The 22,165-nt window shown below is 48.9% G+C and overlaps 1 protein-coding gene across 4 annotated transcripts in view; it reads right to left on the reverse strand.

Annotated features, from left to right (window-relative positions):
• Positions 1-2,352: 2,352 nt before the first annotated feature.
• RTN4 (reticulon 4) overlaps positions 2,353-22,165 on the reverse strand; it is a 40,050-nt gene continuing 20,237 nt past the window's right edge. For 2 of the 4 annotated variants that reach the window (XM_027653755.1, XM_027653756.1), the window contains 6 exons: positions 13,031-13,238; positions 11,070-11,208; positions 5,599-5,668; positions 4,937-4,983; positions 3,807-3,865; positions 2,353-3,403 (listed from right to left, as the gene is read on the reverse strand). In XM_027653755.1, the coding sequence (XP_027509556.1) occupies positions 3,361-3,403; positions 3,807-3,865; positions 4,937-4,983; positions 5,599-5,668; positions 11,070-11,208; positions 13,031-13,238 (566 nt within the window). In that variant the 3' untranslated portion in view covers positions 2,353-3,360. Of the gene's footprint in view, positions 3,404-3,806; positions 3,866-4,936; positions 4,984-5,598; positions 5,669-11,069; positions 11,209-13,030; positions 13,239-16,251; positions 16,544-19,986; positions 20,176-22,165 lie in introns of those variants that run through there. The other 2 variants (XM_027653757.1, XM_027653758.1) reach the window with 2 other exon arrangements.

Here is a 22,165-nt window from a genome sequence, read left to right on the forward strand (position 1 = left end):
CCCCAGATTGTCTTTATTTCACCCTCTCCCACCCCACCCTCTCTCCCCTGTCCCTGGGCTGTGCCCGAGGTTCATTCCCTGCTCTCTCTCCCGCAGTGTGTTCGTGTGGCGGTGCCTGTGAGGAGCCTGTTCCTGCTGCAGGGACCGGGACAGCCGGGAAGGCCCCGGGATGGTGCCCGGGGGGCACCTGCAGAGCACTCGCAGCCCTGGGACAGCCCCAGGGCCTGGGAAAGAGGCCGAGGTCTGCAGGGAACCCTTTGGGGCCCTGGGAGGCCAAAGGGGGAACAGTCCACTCATGGAGTTGCCTTGGCCCAGTCCTGTGCTGTTCAAACCAAGGCTGCAAAGGGAGAAAACACTGAGGAAATCCTGGGCCCTTCCCTTCCCAAATTTCAGGCCTGGCCGTTTGGGCAGGAGGGGGAGGCTCTGACCACACCCGCTGCCGAATCCACCCGGGGGCCCCCAGGAAAGCTGGGAGCCTTTCCCGAGCAGGAGGGGGGCACTCTGCAGCTTTCTGGAATTGGATGAGCAAAGGATCACGGGTTTAAGTCCCTTTTGCTTTTAAATACACACATTTGGCTAAATTTCTCTCCATGAAGTGCCTTGGAATACTTTTCCAGCAGTCTGGGCTCCAGCCTTGCCTCCCACCACCTGCTTTCCACACACGGTGCTACGACTCTGGGCCCAGGAGGGCTGAGCCACCCCCTGCTCCAGCTGGACTGACCCCATCCCTGGGCTCTGCCTGGCCTTTAATACCTCCCCAGGGAATTCCAACAGCATTCCGTGCTGCCAGAGGGACCAGCTGATGGCACTGCCCCGGAGCAGGGGGCACACAGGGTTTGCACACCCGGGCACACTCACCTCCACACCCACACCGAGGCTCATTCCCACAGAGCTCCTGCCCTCTGCTCTTCCTGGGAATATGTGCTTTACAGGGAGCTACTTCCACAGGCAGTGGCCAGCCAGAACCTTGGAAAAAGCCCCCAGGGAGCCCTGTTTCCCATTCTGGAGGGGCTCCCTGGAATGTCCCTGGAGGGCCCTTGGGCTCCTCTCCCCATCCTGCTGCTCCCGGAGCCCCTGGGCCCAGCCCGGGCACTGCGGCAGCTGAACTGAGCCCGGAGCTGCCCCGGGGGGGACTGGGACCACAGACATTCCCAAAAGGAAAGGAAAGTCACTCTCCACTTGTTACAACCTTCTGCCAGAACCAAAACCCCCAGGGAGGGTGGACTTGGAAAAAGCAAGTTGAGCTTTTTCCACAGAAACTCTTCAGAAAGGAACAGCAAACGTGGGCATTGTCAAAACTGGCATTTAAGCCACTTAAAATTCCTGGTGTGGAACCACTACCAGATTTTTAAATTACCTTTCTTTGTTAATTAAAATAAATAAAGGCTAAAACAAACCATGTAGACTTACTTACATTTAGTCTTTGCAAAGCAATGCTAAATAGTGCTTTAGTCCCAGTTCAGGACAACAGGGTCTGAGCTCTGGAACCTTCCTGCCAGGCCACTCTGCTGCCACTGCATGGAAAAGTAGCGAAAACATCCCGTTAAAGGAGTGGATTCCTGCTTGTTTAACACACAAAGTGCTTCAGCAACCTCAAAGAATCACCTTTTTTAACAGCTGAATTTATTAATGCCTTATATGACTGCACAGCAGAGCAGTTGGGCACACACAGAGCAGTCCCTGTGCAGTCTGTTTTTAGGGAAACCTCTGGGATCCAATCCTGTTCTGTCACATGGTGACATCAGTGAGCTCCTCTGCTGTGCTCTAATCAATCATCTTTGCCTTCCTTCCACAGTGATTGTATCCCAAATAACTGCAGTTGTGTGGCAGAATTCATTAATTAATTAATCAAGTGATGTGAAAAGTACCTTAAAGCAATAGTGTGTGTCAGGAAAACACAGTCTCTGTTCCTCTGCTCTGGCTTCACGTATAAAGTGTTCCAAGGAACGCTGTATTAAACTGTAAACTAAAACATTACTGCATGAATTTATATTTTCAATGGTCAAGGTGCCATTAAAGGAAAATCTCTGTCTCAAATAAATTTGGATACAAGTTTTCCATGTCCAGTTCTTAAATCCAAATAGCAAGTTGATCTGGAAAGACTCTTGGGACTTGCTTTACAATTCCCTTGCAAGCAGAAAATGGCCCCAAACATTGTGTCAAAAACCAAAGAAACTAAGACCCCTCAGACTTACTGGGAGCTGGAGCTGCCCCACCTGGTTCCAGTGCCGGGAGAGGAGGAGCCGAGGGAGGAGCCGAGGGACACGACTGGCACCACCTGGAGCCACCCCACCACCTCCCAACAAACACAAAGGGTTAGAGCTGCCTCAGACACCAGATACCCAGGGCACGTTCTGTCTAGAAGCTTTATTGAGACTCGGGGTTCTGGGGGTGGGTTTTTTGCGGTTTTGTTGGTTTTTTACATCTCACAATGCATTCCACAGACTTAGTTCAGTACAGCTCAAACTGCAAGTGTATAAATGTTCACTTCTCATTTCTTGCATAACAGGACAGGGCTTAAAAGTTTCCAAACAACATTTGCAGCATTAGATACTCGGTCCACAGATTATCAGAGTCTGAGAGCTGGAGAATTATTTGCTCAAGATCAACTACTGTACATTTGTGCAACAAAGTGTGTAGCTGGAATTCTCTGTTACTCTATGTGCAGGTTCTTTGTTCGGGTCTCTGCTGTTGTTTCCAACAGATGCCAGTGTTTACAGAAGACCTTTGAGTTTGTCAGGCTCGAGCTTGGAGCTCGTCCAGGCCTCAGCCAGTTCTCTGAAGTACAAAGCACTGTGGAGCAGCTGAAAGATCTAAGCTTTGTGAAACACATATATATATATATTGGCAATTGATAAAACAATAAAATCACAATACAGCTATACTCATACCAAAAAGGCAAGATTTTTCAAAACTTGCTAAACTGGTATATTCTCCTAAAACATCTCATTTTAGAAAATCTGCATCAATCTACACAGACCATACACAGTGCACAGACTGGGAAGTGTTTGTTCTCCTCTGCCCCCCCTGCTCTCCCCTCCGGCCGCAGCACAACTACCTGGGTGAAGCATGTACAGCTCTCAGTCGTGGTATGAGCAGAGCTGCACAGGGGAAGGAAAGATGATTAGTTTAGATCCATACATAGCAGCTTACAATACTTAACATGATGAAACACATGGCAGTCAAAACAGTTATTTTTTTTTTTCCTCAAACACTGCGTCGCTAAAAAATAAAGATCTGTGAAATTGCACTGCAATGTCAAGGGGTTTGCTATTCCCTGACCCTCCCCGTGGAAATCCAATGAGTATTTTTCCCCCTTAAAAGATGAACTTCCTATTGATAAGTTGCTTCGGGCTTTTTTTATTCAGTTTTGCGCTTCAACCCAGGGATCTTTGCTTGGATCCTGCAAGAGGAAGGAGAAGGAAAAGAACAGCCTTTGAGTAACAAACAGAGAAAAAGTAGGTATAAACATAGTCTCCAAAACAGCAACGTGTGAAAAGAACCATCACAACACAACTTTAGAACTCTAAACTCTTCGCTCCCCCCTCAACTGCACTTGCTGAGAGGCTCAGGTGCCACTAATGGGTGGAAAACCACAGATTTCCATTAGAAATAATAAAGGCTCAATTTAACACCAGCATCAGCAAGAAAGGAGGTGATTTTCTCACCATTCCAGAGTTAAAAAGACCTTTTTCCTCCTAGCACATGCAATGACACATTTGCTGCCCTAGGCAGGAGTGGCACACGTACCAGGAACTGTCATCAGCACAAAGGGAAAGCAATGAAACCAAAGCAGAGCAACTCACTTTGCCATGGCATCTTTGACATTCTTGTTCACGAGTCCCAAGTAATGGTCGATTTGGGTCTGGAATTGAAGCAGACACAAGTTAGAGCCCAATTGTCCCTTTGCAGAGTCCCAGAGAAGCCCTGGGTGCAGTGGGAGCTCAGCTGTGGGGATTTCCCAGTGATCCAGAGCTCCTGTGCCAGTGTTTGCCTCCAGGAATGCCCGGAGCACAGGGCCCAGCGGGCAAGGCCCCCATTAAACCCCCCTGGTTCCTGCCTGGTCCAGCCCAGCCAGCTGTGGGTGCCCAGCCAGGGCCCCTCAGGGCCCCCCAGAGCAGCAAAGCTGCTTAGCTGGGCCTGGTAACCAGCTTGAGAGGATTGAGGAGCCGGGCTAAGCCCCACCATCCCTGGCCATCCTCCTGCCCTGGGTTCCAGCTCTCCTTTCACTGCACAGGAGCTCGGAGGACCCCGTGGGGCTCCACCATCTGCTCCAGCCTCCCTTCTCCCAGTGCCAGCCCGGGCTCCGGGGCCCTTGTTTGTGAAAGGGGAGAAGAACGGCTAAGCCAGAGCTGGCTCCCCCCTCCTGTGCCCTGACCTGCCCAAGACAGTCCTGGCTATAATTTAATCACAAGCATTTGAGTTTGGCTCCTTCTTCCCTCCTCCTTTTACACTGGTGTCTCTCCCTAGGAGCAGCTCTGGACTGGGCCAAACAGCTCCCACCTCCTGTTTTTGCTAGGGCTACAAATTCCACAGGGCTTCGGGAAACCAATCCTGAATATCAGCTCCAAAGAGGTTTCTTCAGGAACTGTTTTAGAGGTGCTGCCACAGCAGGATTAGCACACCTTGCCTAGTGCTGCTCTAGTCCTGACCAAAGCTGACCAGCACAGAAGGCCTCCAGGTTCATCAGGCCTTTCCCACAACTGTTTGCTGGGAAAACCTCTTCCAGTTCCACCAAAAAGGAGGAGGGAAGCACACACGGTCTGGACTTCAAAATGAACTTGATTTTCTTGGCCCTGGCTCCTGGTTAAAGGCCTATTTTTAAAGGTTTTAAAGATTTTAAAAACCAAAATTAATTCTAGTTTTATTTGTTTCCAGTTCTGCTTCAAAAAAGCTGATTTTATGAGGCATTTAATGAATTCTACTAAACACTCACCTGATGTCTCTCATAAATAACAGGAACACTGAAGAGCGAAATCAAAGCTGGAAAAGAGCACATCAAAGGTATAAGTACTGACAATAGGGATGGTGTTCAGGCAAAACAAAGACTGGTTTCCACCCCTTGACCTGTGTCTGGAAAAAAGGTACAAGAAATAACTAAGCCCCAGACACAAATTGTTGGCCAGTTAATGAAATAATCCCTATTAAGGAGAGCCTGGGCTGTTCTCCAGGGCTCACTGTACAGTAAGTCTGGTCACAGGTCACTTTTCCACACTGTGGGTTATGCAAATCCTTCCCAAAGGATGCTCAGGCATCACTTGTTTCTGACACTGAAGCCAGCCAGCTGTGGGATACCAGGAATAAAACTGCAGTGGGACAGGGCCACAGCAGATCCTGTACCTCCCCAGAGTCCCAGCACAGCCAGGGCAGGCTCACCCTGACAGGGACAAGCACAGCAAACGTGCCTGTAAATACAGTGTCTGGAAAACCAGCAGCCTCCAGACTCAAAATGACCTGTTGTGCAGCGTTACCACAGGCCTAGAAAAAGGCCCCACAGGTAACAGCTAAGGCCACAGGAAGAGGCTCCCAGCATGGCCCAGAGCTCAGTGCTTCCCCAGGCAGGAGTGGCAGGAGTTGAAGGGAGCTGGCAGCACTTACCCAGGATCAGCAATGTCAGACCATTGAACAAGGCACCGACATAAGTGAACACCCACATCAACACCGCGAACTGCAAAAGCAAAGAGAGCCCGTGAGCGCGGCCGGGACAGCACAGACCCTGCAAACCCCACTGCAAAAACCCCAACAGCACACCCCACAGCCCCACAGCCCCCTGCACAGCCCTGTAACCAGAGCAGGGACAGCCTGGCTGCAGGTGCAGGGCACGGGGTTGGAGTCACTGCCTGTGTCCTCTGCCCTCACTGCACTGCCACTGCCACGGCAGGGACGAGGCAGGGACGACGGGCAAACAGCTCCCGCCTCCCACCCTCCCGAGGGGGCACAGGCCAGGAGAGGCTGAAGGGGTGGTGAGTGACACCGAGCCAGAAAGAAAGCAGGTCACTGCTGTGGGGGACCCTGCAGCCAACTCTGGAGTGTCAACTGTGGTTCCAAACTGCCACCAATCACCCTCTGCTCAGCAAGGCTCTCACTGACCCCTTGACTAGACCAGGCAGAGGCTTCCGTCACATCAGAGGAAAGCCTGTCTAGGAGGTAACATGGTAGGTTTGGCTTGATTTACCTTTTTTCCTTAAAAAAGCCCAAAGGTCCTTTGGATATTAAACGATTTAGGAAAGAGAGGAGTCAACAGTGCCCTAAAATGGAAGCTGGCTCCAGGTCTGAGGCAAGTTCAGAAGTCAAGACAACCCCTCGTGCTGACAGATACCTGCAGCCTCACAGTGCCACATTCCAGGCTCCCTATCCAGCCCTGTTCCTCCCTCCTGCTGACAGAGCCCCAGTGGGACACAGGCTCTGCTCCACCAGCTCCTTTGTGGAGCTCTGCCCAGGCCCAGCCCCTCTGCCCGTGCCAGGTGGAGTGTCCCAGGCACACCTCTGACCTATCCCAGGGGAGGGGTGCCATGCCAGCTCTATTTCGGGGCAGGATTCCTCCCAAGGAAAATCAGCCAGTTCCATCTAGAGTTGCAGGGCCAGGGAGGAGCTGAGCAGCAGCAGGGCTGGGGGTCACCAACAGTGGCTTTCCCAGAGTTGGTTCCCTCACACAGACCCCCAGTCCCTGGGTCAGCCAAGCACAGGGGGGTATTTTGTGTGCAAGGCACCACAGAACCCTGGACAGACACCATGGGAAGGCTGACATGGCACCAGGGAGGGAAGAGCTGGGCACAGGGAACAGCCCAAGGTGAGACACCAAGGCAAGGATGGGACAAAGTGCTGGCAGGGAAAATAAACATCCAGTGAAGGGTCGAGGGTGGGGACCAGGATCCTGCTGACTGGTCTGCAGCCAGGTCACTCTGAACTTATATATCCCAACCTCCAATTTTAGCTTATCTTAGGATGTAAAATACCCAAAGCAAACAAAATCAACAGCCAGAAACAAGATAAGGGCCTGACACTCAACACAAGTTTAATTCCATGACCTTTGAGATGAAACGAAGTTTACTGCTAGAGGTTCATTCAGAGCTGATCCCATTCAAAATTCAGGGGAATGAACTGCAAGTGATGCAGCTCTTTATCTGGCAGCACTCTGGGAACATGACAAAGCAGCACAAGGGGCACAAAGTCGATGCCCAGACTGCAGAGTTCCCAGCCCTGCACTGCCACTGAAGGTTTATCAAGAACAACAAAGCAGCTCTGCCCCACCTCGCTCGTGGCTGACTCAAACCTTGGCCCAGCTCAGCTCTGCAGTGCCAGGGTGAGTCTGGCCGTGCCCTCCCTGCACAGGGCATTTTACTGGAGCAAATAATCCCAGGGCAGAGCCAGCACATGCAGCACATCCCCCCCAGCCAAGGGGAGAAAGGCTCCAGTTTTTACTGGGCAAAGAGCCCTCGGGTTTGTGATGGTTCACAAGGATTCTCCTGCAGTGAATTAACCAGCCTAAGCACCCACAGTGAAGCATCCTGACAGCTCTCCATGCTTTGTTCCCCACGGACACAATTCCCAAAGCCTCAGCACCAGCCCAGTCAGCCCAGCAGTGAGGAATATTGCTGACAACTGTGCTCAGGGCAGAAAGTGTGAGTTTATGTAAGCAGAGGGGTAACAGGACATGAATCAATCCCAAAGTCCAACAATTATCAGAATTATCCAACCCTATTAGAGAGCACTGAATTTATGGCTCGAGAAAGAGCAAAATCCAGGAGTTCACGTTGGACTGACTCAGGTTTTGCTTCTCCCCAAGTCTGTCCAGAGCAGCACCAGAGTCTAAGCAGGTTTTGATCCCCTTGCCTTGCTGGGGCTGGGTGGGGCAGGGACCCCGAGCCCAGCCCCACACACACTGCAGTGAGGGGCAGCTCTGGGGAAAGCTGGGGCTACAGAGCCCAGAGCTCAGACCCCCCCTGCCACAGCTCCTCTCCCTGCACCCTCCTGACACCCCAAATGGGATTATATGGACACTCAATCCCACACTGAATTATCACGCTCCAGGGTTTTTTTCCCTTGGAAACAAGGCAAACCCAGGGACCACTAAAAACACTTCAAGGCTTACCTGAAACACATCTAAGAGACACTTAGAAGCACAAAAAGCTTTACCTGGAACACCTCCAAATGCTTAAAGCTTGAAGACAAGAGGAAAAAAAGGAGCAGGCAGCCAGGATGGACCTGCAGAGCTGATCCTGCCCTTCCCACATGCAGGGGTGGGAATGCCCAGGGCTGTCCAGCCCAGCTCAGCTGAACCCTTCCAGTGCTGTGCACACCAGCAAACCCCCTCCAGCTGATGGACTGGCTCCAGCTCTGCCCAAAACTGCCAAATCCAGAACTGCCCCCATGTCCCTTCTTTACTACAGAACATTCCAGGCCCAGCCCACAGCTCTGTTTCTCAAACCCTCAGCTGTGCCAGGGCCAGCACAGCTCCCACTGCACTGATCACTCTTTACCAGGACAAATTGCACCTTCTCCCAGGACTCTGGCAAGGGCTCCTCTGGCATTGCTCCTCAAGAGCTGTGAGGAATTTCTCCTTGTGTTACATAAATATTTAGAGTCCATTTTAAGACTTCCCTGACTGAAGCATTGTTTAATAAAGAAGAAAAAAAATCTTCACAAGATAGATTTTACAGCCGGAATTATTACACACAATAAACTGACCTGCAGACATTTTCTACATTACAGGTCTGTAACTTGAATTATACACAAACATATGATTTCCTATAGTGAAGATGTTTAAACTACATGAGCCAAGATATTTTTATTTTAAACCAGGGCCATTCTATTATATAAGAGCCCAGAATCCCAACGTTCTCCTCGAGCACAAACTCTTCAAAAATCAGTAACTCGTGCTGGTGAACTGTCCTGACATTCGCTGCCTTCATATAAAGGGTTGTTCCCAACCACCATAAATTAGACTAATTAACCTACATAAAACATTTTAAATGTCAGAAGGAGAGAGGGGAAACGAATTAGTTCAGCTGAACAAACATGTCTTTCCTATGTACTGTAGTATTTTAAAAGTGATTAGAGTGCCTTGAAGTCATTCTGTCTGGAATTAACTCTAATTCTAACATAATTCCTCCACAAGGCCTCATTTTTAAAGCAGTGCTCACTGGAACAGCAGTTGGCTGCTCACTCCTCCTTCAATACAAGAGGTTGGGATCTCCACACAAATGGTGTGAAAACCCTCCTAACCCAGAGCAAAGGCTGTACCACAAAGGGCTTCATCCCAAACACAAGTGATCTTGAGATTGAGTTGTGCTGTGCTGTTCTTTAATCAGATCCAAACACGACTTAAGCACAACTGATCATGGCCAGAAAAATGACCAGAAAAGAACAACTCAACCAGCTCCCCCAAAAAACACCTTCTCCTACACAGCCTTCCCAGGTTTCCAGAGGGAATGGACCCCCTGCAGGAGCCCTGCCCAGCCCCAGGTGCAGCTTTTCTGGCACAGACTGTGTGAAAGTGGAGCACAAAGAGAAACTGGATCTAGAAAGTGTGGGTAAGATGCCCAGGTCTGCCCCCAGTTTCTATCCCACAAATCCCACACAGACTTGGACAGCCTCCCATGTTCCCCATGCTTCACAAGGAACCCTTCCCCCAGCCCCACGACAACTCGAAGGACTTTACAAAGCACTAAGGAAGGGATTTACTGGAGGATAAATGCGAGTTTTTTTCAAGAAGATTAGGCAAACTGAAAGAGAAGTGGACAACACACTGCACTTGGTATAGGAAACACCCCTTTGAAAAACAAAGGAAGGTGACTAAAGCCTGAAAGGGGAGAATATAATTCTCTCAGAACAAAACTGAGGGGTTTCAGTCAATTCTTTTATTTTGGGGATTGGTTTTCTTGTGTTTTGGGGGGTTTTTTTCCCTTCTCTTTGTTTCATTTTGAATGTTTGTTGTTCTTCTTCTCTGTCAGTTTTGCTCTGCCGCCCTCAATAAATCCCATTAAACCCCACTTGGATGTACTCGAGCTGTCAGACTGCCCTGCACACTTCAGGTAGAGTAACTGCAAACCCAATTTCAGTAATTCACTAAAAGCAGCAGCTCTGCACTCCCAAATCCAGGGGCTGGAACAAGTGTCCACCTTCCCAGTAGCTCCAGGGGATCACTCAGGAAGTGGACACAGGAACCCTCCTGTCCAGGCAGGGAGCTGTGTGCTAACCACAGACAGAAATCCAGAACACTGAGGCAATGCAGCCTCAAACCAGGTTTTCCAGAGGGACACATCCTGAATGCACATATTGGAGCAGTGGCTTGTTTTCTTAACAGATTCCTGCTGGGAATCACCAGTGAGGAGTTGGGATTTTATCCCCCTGTCCTGAAGTTATCCATCCTTGCTATACCCAACTCTGTGCCTGAGGCACCTCCCCAGCAAACTGAACCTCGTTGTTGACCCAACCACAGCCATTGTTTGCAGGGACTAGCGGGGTTTGCTGACCTGGTGTCCTAGTTACAACAGTTGGGACCAGTTCAACCCAAAACTGTGTATTCTAGAGCCTTCCATGCCATTGCCCAGAAACTGTTTTCAACAGACCATTTACACCCTCTGCCCAGAGCACCCCTGACTCCTCAGGCTATAAACTGGGTGTTAAGAGGCCCCTGAGACAGGAGGATGCTCCTGTGCTCACACCCAGTGTGGTGAGGGAGGCACTGGGCATTCCTGCCTGAACTGGAGGATAGATAATCTTGGGGTCTTGGGACTTTTTTAACCACTCGTGGGATCCAGAGGAAGACTGCAACCACCACTCTCAACCAGACTGCACCAGCACTTTCACCAACTGGTTTTTCCCTCTCCCTTTACTTTGGACTCAGGGGGCCCAATGAACAGCACTCTGTTCATGCCCCAGGGTGTTGGGTTATGCATTTGGGTTTTGTGGGTTAAAACCAACTGTTTGTCTGTATAATCGTACTTATCGTATTATTTTATTAAATTGTTATTCTGACTTATAATCTCTCCTTTGAGTTGGGTTCATTTCCCCTGCTGGTTTACCTTTAAAGCAGCACCTCCCCACACGGGGCAGGGAGGACTCACCTTCAGGGAATCCACCAGGTCGTCGACGAGGAAGAGGCGCCGGAGCTCGCGCACGGTGCCGTTGACGTGGCCCAGCACGACGTTACTGTACTTCTGGATGAGCTCCTCGGACACGGCCACGTCACAGTCCAGGTAGGCCCTGCAGGGAGAGCAGAGTGTGAGACCTCCCTGTGCCACTGCTGCCCTACAGGGTCACACCCGGGACAAACAGCAGCCACACATCTGGCTGTGTGCACAGGGAAAAACCTCACCGGGGGAGGGACCTCAAAAGGACACCACAGAACTACACAAGTCATTCTCAGTGAACCTTAAAAAAACCCCACAATCTCTCAGGAGAAAACAAAACCATCTATTTCTCACTGCTGCTTGCTCAGTCACACCCAGGCTTACCTTATACATGTGGGCAGGCTAACACATGGATAAGAAAAAATCCCATCAAAGCAACATATCCATTTATGCCCCTGGAAGGCACCTGTGGAGCTGCCATTAAACTGCAACAAAGCTCTTATGGTGTGGGAAAATGAGCTAAATTTTTCATCATTTGCTAAAAAAAAAACCAAACAACCAAACAAAAAAGGACTTTCTTACAGTTAGTGACAGTTCTTTTGCATAAAGATATAAACCCCTATCTGGTTAGTTCTCCTTCCACTCCACTGCCACTTTTATCTGTAGCTGCAGTGGCCGTGGCCACAATTTCTGTCTTTAAACAAGGTATAATTTATTTATCTAATGTGCTGGAGGAGGCAGAAGGAGTGAGGCAGCACATCTGTAACAGGGAACTCATTTTACAGTTGTAAACTTTTACTTCTGGTTGGGAGGATTCTGCTTTGGGGTGGGTTTGTTTGATTTTTTTTTTTTAATTTTAATAAAAAACACACAGTGGAGGCTCCTGTGTATGTCACTTAAGGCCAAGCTAAACATGACCTTGTGGCAAATCCAAGACAAACTGAAGTACTTTAAATGGTAACTGCAGCAGCCATTTCAGGACTGTATTCTGCAATCACCCTTGCCTTCCATCTGCTCACCCTTCTCAGCTCATCCAGGAGATATTCATCAAAAATTCAATTATCTCATGGCATGTTACAAGCAAAAACATCCTTCTTGTAGCTGAAGCAACACAGACAAAAAGTAACTAACCAAGGATGTTGGACAAGAATGTCTGGAGGCTACTGAGGAATATCAGCATTTTTAGGAACAAACTGCAGAAAGGGCACAGATAGAACAAGTTCTGCTTTTTCTTGTGAAGAAAGAACTTGGCAGTGTTGTTTGGATACTGAGAAGCAAACAGGATTTCAGCTGGGAATTATTCACCCTAAGGAGGGGCATTTGTTCCCCAGGTTTGTTCCATACTGTGTTAGGCCTGCAGTGGGTAAAGGAGGCACTGCATGTGGTGTGGGAGGAAGGGAGGGAAAACACAGCTGAGCAGGACAGGGCTGGCATGGAAACAGGGAACATGCACTGTCAGGAACAGGAAACAAGTCCTCTAACACAGGAATAAGTTTTCATTTCTTTTAAAATGCAGCTTTGCAACAACAGGCACCTGGATTCTGCCTCTGATAAGGCAGCCTTGGAGCTCAGAACAAACTACACATTTTAAGAGTTCCAAAAAGATCAAAGCAGCCCCTTGTCACAGTTTAACCCCTATTATATTTATTCTGATTTCTGCTAAATAAATTGCGTTGAAAGTGCTGGGTATTCTTTGAATTCTGTCCCTGTTCACATTCTAAAGGCCACACCATTCTGAAATGCTCATATTACTCCACCAGACTGAAGGGGCTTATTTTTTTAATGCATTCCCAGGGAAATCAATGCCCCTGTACCAAACCCCCGTCCATTTCTGTATTTATTTGTGGGACCACTGAGAAAAAGTGTGGGAAACACAGTTTTCAGTCTACAGACTATTTACTTTATGCCCCCTCTCTGCTTCCCACAACCCCACACAATGGAAGGGGAAATCCCACCTGAAGGGGTGGCCTTCATCAGACTTCTGGATGGCCTGGATGACTCCCTTGTATATCCTAAAGCTGATGGTGACAGAGAGCAGGGCCAGGGCGATGTAGGCTGTGACGCTGACGATGCTGAACACTGTTAATGAGAGCAGCAGGAACAGGCTGGCACCGAACACCACTCCCGTCTTCTTGATGTCTCGCCAGTAAAGCAGGTCAACAACTAGGATTGAAACAAGGGGAGAAATTAGAGCGAGGTACCTTTGGCATCCACGGGAACACAGGAAAACAGCACTGGTCACTCGGCTGCTGAGAGTCACCGAGAATGGAAGGTGTCAAGGCAGAGCTGGAACCACAGCTAGAAACAGGTGAGTTAGTGCTGGTTCTGCACTGGACTCCAGAGCACTGGCATTACTGCTGTCAGGGTTACCTCACATGCAACTGCTAAAATTTAAGAACAATTCTGCCCTTAAGCAGTGTCAGAATCAATCTCTTCAGCTCCTGTGCTCTGTTCTGCACCAGAACCACAGCACTTTGTGCTTCAGTTCACCCCATTGTTGTGCATTCTGTGGAGGTCACTCCCCAAAGAGATGGATTCCAATTCCCTGTTAGGACAGATGACAAGACACCAACACATCTCTAAACCATTCCATCTTTCCAAGTCTGGTCGAGCAAAGGCCCTGCTCAAAGACTCATTAACCGTTCACTTTGTTTCCTTTGGATGGAAGCATTCCCAGGGGAGTTTATAATGTTGATTACGGGTGACAGACTGAGCCATCAAGAGGGAATAACCTCACTGAGATGTCAATCCAGGCTGAGTCTGCTGTGTTCCAATGCAAAAGACTTCATTTGCAAACCAAGTTTAGTTTTCCTTAAGCGACCCTCATTAGGGAACACAGCCTTGGGCCATTTTTAGCATCATTGCCCAGAGTAAACTACACCCTTGCACAAGCCTTAGGTAAGGGCTCACAGTACCCAGTGCAGATCTGCTTGTTTGCATTAGATACAGAGTTCAAGATAAATTATGCAACAATTATTACTACTGCACTGCACATTTAGTAATCCTATCTCCTCCTAAACATCACCAAAATTAAGTGCAGAATAATGTACCAGAGTTCAGGACAGATTCTTTGTCTAAATGACTGTAAAAAAAAAAATTTTGACTAATATTTCTTGCAGGATGAAAACCTGGTAATGCACCAACACTCAATTCTTGGCAGCCTCTGTAGGGCAGAGTCTGTGCAACACCTTTGTAGCTACAACGTGCCAAAGCCACTTGTGTTTTCACACAAGTCCTTTCCAATTATTGCCACAGGAAAACTGTACTAAACTGCAGGAAAGATGAATATCATGGTCAGAAAATTAAATCCATAATGCAAAAAATTAAATTCATAATGCAAAATATTGTATCCAGATATTCAAATTCACGTTTCAGCAGAAATTTCCTGCAGCCCTCCAGAGACAGGTTAGAGCTGCAGGAACACCTTCAGTGTGTGCCAAACCAGAGCTGCTGTGGGAAGAGCAGCCTCCCCCCTCCAGCACCATCCAGGCACTGCTTCCCCCCAGCCTGGCTTCTCATCCCATCCCAGCAAACCAGGAGCCAGATCGGGCCCTGCAGTGGCCACCACGTGACGGTACAAACATATGGGGTGAGAGATAGACCCTGAGAGATAGACCCTGCACTGCCAATCCAAGCCCTCCTCCAGCTCCAGCCCAGCAACATTTCCCTGGGTTTCTCTGACTTTGCTCCTGGGCACAGAAGGGCCCATCAGTGTCTCTGTACACCCTGCACTAAGTAAGTCGAGCCTGTAAAAGGAGCTTATTAAAAAAAAAAAAGGGAGATTGACTTAAAGGTCGTTGTAACCTGTAAACCTAAACAGAGCTGCAAGCAGCCCCCCGGGTGAGATCCTCAAAACCAGGCTTGCCAAAAACAGTCGGTGGATTTTGTGCTCCTAAATAATGCAAGAAACTCATTTCTTTCAGAGCATCTGCTGTAAATACTGAAGCTGTGTTTATTTTTAAGTGCTGCAACTTGAGCATCCATACATTTGAGTTTGGGAGCTGCCCCTGTATCAGGTGACACCGAGTGTGAGCCCTGCTCCCCTTGCAGCAGCACTGGTGCTGCAAGTGAGAGACTCCCTCCTCTTTAAAGCCTCTCCAGTGACAGGGGGCTCTTTGCTCCGTAGAAAATCACTTATTCCATGCATTAATGCATTAGCGCAGTTCTAAGGAATGTAAAGAGAGCGATTCATCCCAGTGACGGGTTCCAGGAGAGGGAAACAAAGGTAGGCTGCTGGAATTAAAGCACAAAGCAAATGCCAAATGGCCTTTAGAGACCCATCAAGTCCTTTGTTCTCGGTAATCAATAAGAAAAATCCCCAAGCCAGGAGCTCCCAGACCAGAGTGAAGCTGCACATGGAGCATTTTTCCTCGTTCCATCTCCACTCCATTTGGAGAAGGAGCAAATGAGCCTCGGCTTAATGACATATGGATCTGGTTTCATTTAAATTCCTCAAAGGAAACTCAGTGGTTTATAATTCTGCAGTTCAGGAAAGCACACAATGCCAGTAATTTACATTCTACTGATGAGAAACAGGTACTTGCATTTATTTCTAAAGGAAAAGATTCAAAGCATTACTCGAAGCAGCTTTCTGGCTTTAACTTACACACAAGATATTCACAGCAGATGAAAAGAAAAAAGAAAAACAGAAAAAACCCGAAAGCAATTCTGAGGAACAGCCCTGTAGTATCTTCCCTTATGGAAACTGTTGTAAGCTTTCTTTTCTACAGTCTCAAGAATAATCTCACGCATGTAATGCCCGTAGCCCAGGCCTATTCCAACCCAAGAACAGCTGCCTACATTTGGTAAGCACGAACTGGCACTTGGCACGTCTAAAAATAGTGCTGCTCCATCCGTGCCTTACATGCACAACTCATCCGGTTACATTTTGCTTTGAAAGCAAGTGCTAACAAAGCTTTCTCGCCATATTCCTAAAAACCTGAAAGAAAAAGGCTTTTAAGTTACAACCGAACAATTAACACCGGTTTTGACGACAGAAAAAACAACCAAGCGGTCTGATATATATATTTAGCGCGATAATCCTCTTTAAAAAAGCAACCCTTTGAACCGAGCGCCCGCCTCTTCTTTTTTTTTTTTTTTTTAGAAAGAGCAATGGCCAGGCGAGAGCCGCTCGCGGCCCGCAGGTGCCCAAAGCAAAGCGAGGAGAAGCACTGACCCATTTTGGCCTCCATCTTGAGCGTGCAGCTCGCCGGGCTCTGGCAGCGCTCGGCCCCGCCGCTTTCCTCTTCCTGCCGGGGCGCTGCGGGGTCGGAGCTACGCAAGCTCCGCCAGCTCCGCCAGCCATCCCAAAGGCGAGGGGCCGGCCCCAAGGGCCGCGTCCCGCCCGGGAACGCAGCTGTGCAGGGGCTCCCGCCCGGGGAACAGCTCCCCTCTGTGCGCGGCGCGGCCCAACAATCCCGCCGCTTCAGCGCCGAAGAAAGGCTGTTTGTGTGGCGGCACAGGGCAGGGGAACACTGCGGGATTTACAGGCGTTACACTGGGACCCTTCTGTAATCTGGAAGGTAAGCACAGAGCCTTTATGTTGCTCTGATAACAGCGCACAGGCACGGGGCAGAGCCTTTTCGGAGCAGCTGAGGAAGGGCCAGGGCTGTACCAACCCAGAGCCGGGACTGCAGCGCTGAGAATGGGCAGCTTTCAGGGCAGCGTCACATCTGGCACCGGGCACACGCGGCTGGGAGAAAACCCACGGCAAACCCCACAACACCACCACAAACGGGTGTCACTCCTGCCCAGAGAAGCCTTTTCCAGCTACGCTACGTAAACTCCACATCCACACACGATGTGATCTCCAGGGCTCCCTTGGAGCAGAGTAGGAGTCCTGACCCTACGGCTCCACATTCCAAATCCAACCCTGAGGAGAAGCCACCAACCATCAGGTGGTCGCCGTGTCCAGTACCAGCCCCACCAGCACTCCAAAACTGGACGTTTTCAAGGCTTCCTGCCTCAGAAAGATTATTTAAAATTCCTGTTCGTGTCCTAAAAGGAGCAGAGACTGGGCCACAGAACTGAGGGCTCCGTTCACGCTCCTCAGACACATCAGGAGCCGGTTTGGTCCTCGAGTGTCTCCCTGCAGGTCAGAACCAAGCAAACAAGCCCCGGCTGGTGGGAGCGGGTGTTCCACATGACTGCACGTGGGGCCAAGCACGTGGGGCCGACCGAGCCCAACAGAGCCTTCCCTGTCCCAGGGACAGACATCCCCCCGGAGCAGCACGTCCAGCGGGACGCATCCCAAAGCTCACCACACAAGGCTGCATCACGCACGTTCCAGACCCGGCACATCTGCCCCACAATCCCTAACCAGAAAATACAGATTTCACAGCCCAGCACTGCCAGATTCTCAAAAAACAACCCCAAATATTATCAAAACATTCATTACTAACAAGCCAAAGAGGCACTTTTCTCTCAGTTCTACTTAACCATATACTCGTGCACGTGGGCACAACGTACCAACAATCAGTCCAAAGCCCTGATTATTCACGGAAAAAAATTAAAAATATCCAGGCCTGCACAAGCCTATGCAACCTCTGCCATCATTCAACTGAGCTGAACCAGAATTCAGACATTTTTCAGCCCATTACTTAAAAAATATGAATCTTGGGACGGCCTGGAAGTACAGCTGTGGTGTTCATCCTACCATTAGCAATATTCAGCCATTAAAACCTGCCAATTCCTTGAAATCATTAAAAATTACATAAATAAATGCTACATTTTAGTGCCAATTACTCCATAGGGCCTGTCTTTAAAAGAGCTAAAAATAAAAGTCATGCCACCCCCAGGGTAAACCTATTTCACGCTGCCTATCTAGATGATCAATACCACAGGTATTAATCAATACCACAGGTTGTACCACTTGCATTATGCTGGTTCCTCACCTACAGCACCCCTATCACATCTAAATTTGGGGTTATGGTCATTAGAAAGTCATGCTTCAGCTGCCAAGTCCAACTGTGAACCCACACTTTTTGCTCTTCCCCGGTTTTTAATTCTTTCTGAAAGGCATTTTTTAGCATGGCAAGGGGCATGTTGCAATGTTTGCTTCTCTGTTTATTTTGGGGCACCACAAATAGTGCAATCGGTCCCTGAACTTTACCCATCGTTCTCCATGCCCCCGGAGCCTGACCTAAGGAAGGAGGAACACGAAACACGGCGCCTTCATCTTGTTCTAAACAAAACAACATGCTAAGCCAGGCTTTAGCAGCTGCAGGAGGAGAGGAACCAGGCTCTTCTCCTTCCCCCAAAACCCTCCTGTCTGCTGCCATCTTCCTTCAGGCCTCATCTGTACAAGGTAAATCAGAATTAAACCTCAGGGCTGTGGGGGCTTCCATGGAGGGAGAACCAGGCAGGAAAGCAGCTTCCTCCACCTCAGGGGATGTAAAAACAAGGAGGGGGATTTCAAAAGCTGCTCGGAGCAGCTTTGCCAGCACCAAACACCCCCAGGGCAGGGCAGGTGTGCTGGGTTCACTGGGTGATGCTCCCATGATCCCCTGCCCAGGGGCATCCCCCTGTGCATCCCCCCCAAAGGGTGCTCAGGACAGGCAATTCCTGCCTTTTAAACCAAAAGAGGAGTCCCTGATTGCCAAGGCCTCAAATTCCAGGGCTGGAAATGTCTGCTTTCAGCAGCACTGAGGGACAGACCACCAACCCTGCTCGGCTGGTTGTAAAGAAACCTGAGACCTCAAAACTGGGCCTCAGCACCCAAAGGGAACCTGCCTTTCAGTTTCTACACAAACCTCCTGACCTCACCCCTTTCTTTTTTTGTTTGCCTTTCCTTTTTTTCCTTCCCAACCCCAAGAATTTCAGGCCTGCTGTATGAAACACTGACCATTTCAACTACTCACACACGACAACATATTACGAAACAGAATATTTTTTCTTAATATTTTACAGCCCCTTTAACGAAAGGTTAAACTTTGAGAAGCTTATTTTGCAGAGGCAAAGCGTTTTCACCTGCAGAGCTTTTTTGCTACGTATTTAGGTACTGCTAGAGCATTCTATGGATTCCAGCTGGAATTTTTGTCCAAGTGGAAAAAAAAACCAAACAATTTTGAACAACAGCTATAAAAAAAAGAGTAAAAGTTCATAAGCACCAAGCACGACAGGCCCCTTTAAAAAGATATTTAAGGATCCAGAGATGATTAAATTTTTTTGAAGCTTGTCCTGTTGATAAAGTATGAAGATTATGTATTCAAATAAGGCTTAAACTCTAACACACTGAGCACTAATGTAATGATCCACAGAGATTTACACTGGAGATCTCCCATTGGTGCTTACAGGAACAAAGGTCAGCACCACACTAATTTAAGGTTAGCTACTTATTTACCTCAAACAATTCGATATTAGGGCTCTGAATCCTGACAAATCAGGCACAGTTTTACCTAGAATTCAACAGACTTATGAAAAATCCAAAGCAAACGTGATTAAGGGTAGATTTCAAACACAGTACCTTGAAAAGAAACCCCCTCCATGGTCTGCTGGCGATTTCTCCTCGTAAAAAAAAATTAAACCACAACCTGCAGACACTGTGTTTTATTCAGTTAATGGCTGGTATTGATAAATTATTAATAATCTAGAAATTTCCAAGGCACAGGCACTAAATTTGGACCGTGCCGGTGTTTGTGCCACACACTCCCAAACAAGCCATCCATTAATATGCTCTGTGGAAAAGATCTGCAGTGTCACACGAGCTGCTTCACCTACATAAATTATTGATTCTTCTGCACTGCTCGTTTTTCCCCATTTTAACCCCCAGCTTTTGCAATCCCCAACGTAAAGCACAAGGATCTCCCATCTTAGAGCCATTTCCTGTTCCAATACGTGCTACAAATCCCCTTGGCTATGAACAACCCGGAAAATCAGGAAAAAAAAAAAAGGGGAAAGAATAAATAAATACCCTTATCCTTCCAGCTGCTCGGCTGACTGTCCATCTCTCCTGAGCCGCGGTGTGCCCTCCAGCCGGGGTTCTCAATTATGCATTCCAAGGGCAGAGCTGCAGGAAAGGACCCTCCAGCCCAGGGTGGGACTCATGGGCTTCCCCGGCAGTCTGCAGTGGTGCTGCACTGGTGCTGCAGGAGCGGGTCAGCTGACGGGGTGTGGAGCTGACGCAGTGCTGGCAGCGCTGCCACGGCCCCAGCGCCGCCCCAGCGCCGGCGACGAGCTGCTGCTGCTGCTCCCCCGGCAGAGCTGCTGCTGCTCCCCCGGCAGAGCCGCTGCTTCCCGGCACGGCAGCTCCAGAGCATGGGAATGCCGGCCAGCGGGGCTCGCCCGGCCGCCTTAACAAAGCCCAACCAACCGCCCTAAGCGGCTTTCGCAGCGCCGGCTAAAAGTAGGCACCAGACGGGCTTTAAATAGATTGATTGCTTTTCAAAGAGCGCGAGAGGCGTTTCCAAAGCTGCCAGATGTATGGCTGCCCCTCGCCGCTCCAAACAAAGCTGTGCCACACAGCTGTGCCACACCTCTGCCTGGCAGGGACACGCCAAAGGAACCTTTCTGTGCCGGCAACAAAGGCAAGGGGCTCACACACAGGACACAGTCAGTCTGTTTGCTGGTGTCTTCAGTCCTTATTCATCTTAATGGAGGCTGTAAAACAAGTTATCCAGCCCTTCACCTAATTCCTACAAGCAAACACCTTCCCCTTTTTTTATTTTCCATCAGCATTCTCTGTTGGCAGGGGCTGACCTGGCAATTCAGCGTTAAAAACAGGAACCTCAAAGTTTACACTCACGACATATAGAAAGTAACATATTGCACAGGCACAGAAATGAACTAGAGAGCCCAAGTCTGAAAGAGAAGAGCTGTGAGAATCGTGCTGTCGTTTTGTTTCCATCCCTGCTAAAAAAAAAACCAGTTTGGAGACTCTTCTTAAGATCTGGGGCTGATAGTAAAATGCTAAAACCTCGCCTGCACTGCTCCAAAACCTCTTGAAAATTTGATCCACCATTTTCTAAAGAACTGGAAAAGGGCATTCCTGCATTTCCAGAAAAATACCGTAGACCAGGTGGGCCAGAGATCCTAATTCAGACCTTAAATAGACAGTTTTACTTTTCATTAAAAAAATCTTTCACTGAGAAAGATCACTACAAATTTACCCAAAAGCTGTTTTTCGCTTCAACAGCTACGTAAATTTAAGGTCTCCTTTGACAGCAAGATCTACTTTTACCTTCTGCAAAGATGTGCATTTCAGTCACAATTCCAACAGGTAAATCCAAACACGTGCTACAGGAGGGACCTGGGGAGTTTGTATTCAAACATCACAGTGCAAGCAAATGGGAAAAGATGCACTCCACAAAAAAAAAAAAAAAAAGGACAAAACAGGTCTGAAAATCTGCTTGTCTTTGAGCTGAACTGGAAACCACAAAATCTGTGGGTCTCCTTCTGCACTTGTACTGTCACTAAATTAGACAAAAATATGATGCTTTCAAAGGTCTTCTCACTACCTGTCAAATTTGTGAGGATACACAATTAAAGCCTCTTAATTTCCTATTCTTTCTACCACAGACTTCAAATAGTGCAATTATGCAACTGCTCCCAAGCAGACATTTTGTGGTGGCCACGGCAGAGCGGCAGCAGCCAGAGCAGGGACACCATTCCTGCTCCTCCCAGCTCCAGTGATCCGCTCGCTCCCCCCACAGGAATTCCTCTCCCTGCCCTCCAGATCCTCCTCTTCACTCAGTGTTCACCCTCAGCACTGCCCAAAGGAAACCCTCATCCCCCTGGACTCACAGCTCTCAGTTCAGGCAGGACATGCCCCTGTTCTACACCTAAACTGGGCACCAGCACTGCCAAACTGCGGGAAGAAGGGCAGCGTTCCAGCAGGAAATTCCAGGCCATTTACACCAAAAACTGCCCAACTCCCAGGCTGCTTTACCTTTAAGAGGTGCTTTTATCAACCCAGCCAGACAACTCAGGCACAATCAGTTCTGAACACGTGCCAGGGAACAGCCCTGGTTCCAAGGGGCAGCTCAGGGCAGGGTGAGCACTTCCCTCACTCCCCAGGCACACACTGACTCACCCTGGGCAGGGGGACTGGCACCAGCATTCCTGCCTTCCCCAGGGCAGGATCCCACCTCCTG

Source organism: Corapipo altera, unplaced genomic scaffold (assembly GCF_003945725.1).
Source record: "Corapipo altera isolate COAL_440 unplaced genomic scaffold, ASM394572v1 70, whole genome shotgun sequence".
Lineage (NCBI taxonomy): Eukaryota > Metazoa > Chordata > Aves > Passeriformes > Pipridae > Corapipo > Corapipo altera.